Source organism: Candoia aspera, chromosome 3 (genome assembly GCF_035149785.1).
Source record: "Candoia aspera isolate rCanAsp1 chromosome 3, rCanAsp1.hap2, whole genome shotgun sequence".
NCBI lineage: Eukaryota > Metazoa > Chordata > Lepidosauria > Squamata > Boidae > Candoia > Candoia aspera.
Window position 1 is genome coordinate 16,339,046 of NC_086155.1, and position 6,000 is coordinate 16,345,045.

The 6,000-nt window shown below is 42.0% G+C and overlaps 1 protein-coding gene across 1 annotated transcript in view; it reads right to left on the reverse strand.

The window, feature by feature from the left end:
• The window catches only part of DOK5 (docking protein 5), a 64,200-nt gene extending 58,549 nt beyond the window's left edge, over positions 1–5,651 (reverse strand). The window contains exon 1 of the mRNA XM_063297031.1: positions 5,394–5,651. Coding sequence (XP_063153101.1) covers positions 5,394–5,459 — 66 coding nt within the window. The 5' untranslated portion in view covers positions 5,460–5,651. The remainder of the gene's footprint in view (positions 1–5,393) is intronic.
• Between the last annotated feature and the right edge of the window lie 349 nt (positions 5,652–6,000).

The window sequence follows — 6,000 nt, forward strand, 5'->3', positions numbered from 1 at the left end:
ACCCCGACTCTAGGTGGTCATCTAGTGTATCAATTAACATGTGAAGGGAAAGGTCAGCATCAACCCCTCTCTTCATTCCTCTTTTCAGTTTCTCAGGTTGAAGAACCACTTTGCACAAGGAACTGAGTCCATATACCTCAAAAGCTCACATTGCATAATCTGGACCTCTTAAATAGAGAACAAGAGACTGGAGAATGGAGATTATAAAATGGCATTCTGTGGGTATAATTATTTGACATGCTTTACTTTACTTTGGTTAGGCTTAGCATTTCTTTTAAAATCATTCCAAGGTTGAGACTATGGTTAAAGCTGCCCACTTTAGCCACAATCTTGAATCATGGTTTGTAGTAAGGTTACATTCATTAATGCATCCACATGCCATGCAAATCCATATATGCAGTGGAGTGGGGTGGGGTGGTGGGAGGGATTTTTTTAAAAAAATTCAATTTTATTCCATTTATTTAATTTATACTAGCAGATGCCTAGTCCAGAAGGCTAAAAAGTTTGTTTTTTTTTAATCAATACAAAGATTAAAAACACGTATTTATTTGCTTCTCTGATTTTTACCCCACCGTTCTGTTCTGGCAAGTACTCAAAACATCTACAAAATTTAGGAACAAAAACAGAATATAAAAAGATAAAAATACTGATTAAAAGGAACGATAAAATAATTGGTGTTTATTTATCATTCTTGTACATAGCTGTACTTTATGATGACTCCCAGTGGGTACCAATATAAGAGTACACATCAAATAACCATAGTAAACCAATTTAAGCCATTAATTTAAATTTAAATTAATTAAAACAAGCACAGTAATGACAATAATCATGATAATAAAACCATACATAAAAATGTCAGAGCATGATATAATTACTAGGATCAGGATATTAACAAAATTAACTACTTCTGCTACCACTACCAATTAACAGTAAAAAGCCTATTGAAATGAGTTGCCCTTCTAAAGGCAAAAACCATGGGGACTAAGCACAACCCAAAGGATTTTATTCAATAGTCTTGAAGCATTACAAGAGAAGACCTCTCCCATTTCCAGAAGGATAGACCTCTGACAATGGGAACCTCTTCATATGAGGCTTCCTGAAAGACAGGAAGTCACACAGATGTTACTTAATGACCAATACCACAGCAAGTGGCAGCATATAACCAATCTTGGTGGAGCTCAAAACAGTTAAATTAGGTCATATCTTCTCAGAACTTGGATGGAGGACCAGAAGGATATCTCAGGGCTGTAGGTTAGACTGGGAAGTCAAAGAACATCCTCAAAGGCTATGGTAACCTTCCATACTGCTACCAAGAAAACTACAGACATGTCCACAGAATCCAGAGCTGTCAGCTGAATGACAAAATGTGCATCAGGATTTCATTACATAAGCTCTGCCCCTTACATACTTGCAAGCAACACCAAAATGCACAACAAAAGGGAATGTTTTGTCATTTGCTTCTGCCTTGCCCCTGCTGTAGATTCCCATGCACATCCATTTAGTCACTGGGAGTCACACTTGACTCACAGAAGCCTTCTTTATTTAACCAAACACCTTATGCTGTGCCTAGTAAACAATTTGCTATCAATGCACTTCCTTCAGGACAGCCATGGGTGATGCAGGACCCTAGCTGCTGCATTTTGCACCAGTTCCAGACTCATTCATTCATTCATTTTTTTGCATCTGTCTCCCTTCTAGAAGTTCAAGGCTGGAAACTGTGGAGTCAAAAGAAATACTGTAAATAAATAAAAAGTAAGGCAGTATGCACAGCACCTCCTGCTCCACTCAACAACAACCCTGTTTTTAAACTGAAACAAACAGTGACTGGCACAAAGTGTCCTAAGTGTGTTTCTATAGCTGATGGGAGACTTAAGAAGGGTCCCTCAAGTCCTCATTTGTCCTTTTTACTGCACTACACTAGCTCTCAGTAGCCTGATGCAAGTGTCTTGCAATAGTCAAAATGGGATGTATCCAAGACCTAGATCACTGCACCAAATCTGGCCAGCCCAGGAAGGGTCACATTTATCACATTAGGCATGATTGTGCAAAAGCACTCGTTAGCACAATAGCTACCTGCAAATCCAGTGATCATTGAGGATCAAATAGCACTCCCAGACAGAGAGGACCTGCTCTTTCAGGAGGAGTGGAACATTGTTTAATCCCAGTTAAATTTTCATCCTTGAGTCACATTTACCAATTGTACCTCCATCTTGTCTGGATTTAATGTCAACTTGTTGTCCCTCATCCACCCATTATCAACAACAACAACAACAAAATCTCTCTTCTACTCTAAAACTGGAGGACAGGAAGGAGTGGAAACTGGAGTCCTACAGCAACTTATTTTCTCCTGGCTGGAGATGATGGAAGTCGCATTCCAAAATGCTTGGAGGGCATTAGATTGTCTCCTTAGTCTATACAGCCAGTGCAGTACAAAAGTTATAATTTGAGACTAAGACCAAGGAGAGTCAAGTCCAGTTCCCCATTTAGCCATAAAGTTCCTTGGGTAATCTTGGGTTAGTGCAAAATAGAGTTCACACATTATGTTAACCCCTAAAGTAGTTTATCTGACTTTGGTTAGCATGTTATAAGAAACCAAATAAATGTTATTTACTCCCTAACTACAATGAAACAAACCACAGCACATAGGAATCAAGTCATGGTCTCTCACTCTTCCTAGTTGACCTTATGTATTTATTGTGAAGACAAAGTGGAGGAGGAAAAGTACTGTATACATTCCCTGAGCTTTTTGGAGGAAAGGCAAAATAAGGATATAATAAATAAACAACCTCCAGCCCATGTTAACTTTTCGTCATTAGAAATATCTGAGTTTTGAAGATGCAATTCTGAACATTATTACTTAAAAGTGTATAATGGCTCACTAAAAACTGGAAATTATATTTGTATACAGTTAGAACCAGGTTTCCAGGCATTCTCTGTGCTGTACTCTTTTCAGCTATATGGCCCTTCCAACATTCACAGATATGCAGTATTCAGCACCAAGCTCACATTGCATGAACTTTTCAGTTATAAAGAGGCTCCCCTTCTTTTATAGTAGCCAGCAACATTTACTAGCCACCTAGTGAAATGAAGGGTGCTTGAGTTGAAACTGTATTCCATTTCTTTCAAATCTGAGACATCATCTCACTTGCTTATGAAAACTATAGACAATGTGCCTCCAGAGAGTTAAAGCCTTGCAGAAGTTTATGAATCAACTTCTGAAGGGAAGCCACATTAACTATTACTGCCAAAACAGCTAGCAGTGCGCTGGCAACAGTCCAGTGCAAAACAGTCCAGTGCATCATTTTAACGTAAGATTCCCAATTATCTTCATGCATAGCATCTCTTTTACTGAATAAGAGTATTAAGTGTACTGGATAGGTAGACAATGAAATAAATGCTTAAACATGCAAGAAATGCTCAAGCATGAACATTAAAACCAAATTAATGACCTTGTGAAGATCAGAGATGCAAACTTGTTCAAAGTATTTCTTTGACAAACACAGTTCCCATGCACACTTTTCTACACACCCAAACTTTGTGATCAGCTCTGTACAAGAGGAACTCTAACAGACTGATAGGGATGTTATATTCCTAAGACCCCTATTTCAAATCTATCAAGATATATTTATTTTCCATGTCAAAGTCCATGGTTTACTGGCTTCCCATACCTATAAAAAGTTTCATGGATAAGGGATCCTTTGGGGGCAACACACCATCAGAAGTTGACCTGGAGGAATAATTTACTAGAGTGGTGTTTCCGTGTGGCCCACACACAGAGTGACAGCACATATAAATATAAATATGAGCCAGTTTGGTCTAATAGTTAAGGCAACGGGCTAGAAACCAGGAGGCGGTGAGTTCTAGTGCCGCCTTAGGCATGAAAGCCTGCCGGGTGACTTTGGGCCGTCACTCTCTCTCAGCCCAATTCCTCACACGGGGGTTGTTGTGGGGAAAATAGGAGGAAGGAGGAGTATTAGGGACATTCGCCACTTTGAGTTATTTATAAAAATAATAAAGGTGGGATAGTAAGTAAGTAAATAAATAAAATAGCTAACAGGAGCATGACATGTTCATCTGCCCAGATTTTTTTAATTTCATAAAACTACAGAATTGTCTGGTGCAGGTAATGAGATGCAAGACTCACTGAATGTAAACAATGTAGATTTTCTACTTGCAGGACTGGTTTTATTCAAGAGGGATTAATGCTGCAGTTCTGTTACTGGAATATATTCCATCAACCTCAGCTTGGACTTTTCAGTAAACCTGCAGTCCTAAGCACGCTTATACAGCAATCGACCTACTGAAGCCATGAGATTTACTTCTGGGTGATCATTGCATTACTGTCCTCTTATCTCAAACAACTGTGACAGCACAAGCCTATGCATGTTGATTTTGAAAGAAGCCGACTGCCTTGACTGCAATTCTATGCACATTTTCCTTAAAATAATTAGCCGTGCTTCTTTTTATAAAAATCCAGTATTGCACCGGAGTACATTGGAGTAAAGGTCATCACCCACCACAGGACTCACTTCTGAGTGAAGTTATCTAGGATTAAGCTGCACATCTCCAAGGCGCCACAAAATACAAGGCCAGTGTTTCTCAACCTTGGCAACTTGAAGATGTGTGGACTTCAACTCCCAGAATTCCCTAGCCAGCATGGGGAATGGGAATTGAAGTCCACTCATCTACAAGTTGCCAAGACTGAGAAATACTGCTCTAGGCTAAGCCCCGCTGCAAATGCAAATTGCACAGCAGCACTGAACGCAGACTTGAAGTTTGCTTGCGGTTTCGCACTAACAGAGCTCCTCTTCTGGAAAGAGCCAGAAGTGGAAAGTTAGGAGACACAAAGTGCCTTAATCAGACAATTCCCCACCTCTACATCTGTTTCCGATCGTGCCATTGCCTCCAACCTAATTCCCCCAAGGTACCTCTCACCCCAATCCTGTCTGAGGAAGAATTCTGCGACATTCAAAACTTGCTACTCTCTCAGCACAGCTGAGCCCCTGAAAACACCCATTTCATGCCAACGCGGATCTCAGGTTTTCCGCTCACCCGATCGTTACCTAAAAATGTGCCTTGCTCAGGCTTGCAAGCCTTTCATGTACGCATGCAGGCACGCATGTATGTATGCAACGCAGGGATCTGGGAAGGTTCACCGCTTTGCAAGGGACAAGTAAACAAATGCACCCATAAAGCAGCAGTCGGCTCGCTGCTCTCGCCAATGTTCAGACAGTCCGACCGATCCCACGCAGCCCACAGGGCGCTCGCGAAGAGCATCTGGCAAATCTCAAAGCCCGCCGCTCAGTGTCAGATGAAATACGGTATCCCGAAATGCCAAGGGGAGAAGGGGAGAGAGAGAAATGGAAAGAACAAAGCAGTCGCAAAATACTTACGCCCAAACGTCTGCTCCGAATCTTTACATACCCTTGCTTCACTATATCATTAAAATTGGAAGCCATCCTGGGTTGCAGCGGGCAAAGGCGGTTGGAGCAAAGTTGCAAACGCAACCCAGTTTATAGCGGCGGCTGGCTGGTTCGGCTTCTCGCTTGGCTGCTGGTTGAACTCCCCCCACCCCAAATCGATCCGTCTTTGGGATAAATCCTCCAATCCTGACCCAGAAACTCGCCGGCCAGCACGACTGTTCTCCCTCTCTCTCCCCCAGAAGGGAAGCTTGAACACTGCGGAGGTCGCAGCTGACTGGTTTGCGGAATGACAGGAGAGAATCAGCCCAGATTCTCCCCCCCGCTTCCCATTTCTTTCCTGACTTCCATAATAGGGAGTGAGTCGACCCCCCCCGCTTGCTTCCCGAGTGCAGTTTGGGTGCTGGAACAACTTTCTCCCCCTGTTCCGCCTCGCTTTTGATAGGGCCGAAGTAGCACCCACAGCTAGAGAGGAGGAGAAAGAGGCCGATGCCCTTTCAGTGTAAAAGAAGGGAGCGCGGGGATCTAATTTCAAGATCACTAAGCTTCTACTCCAGCATCTTGGCTCACTGCCAAGAAG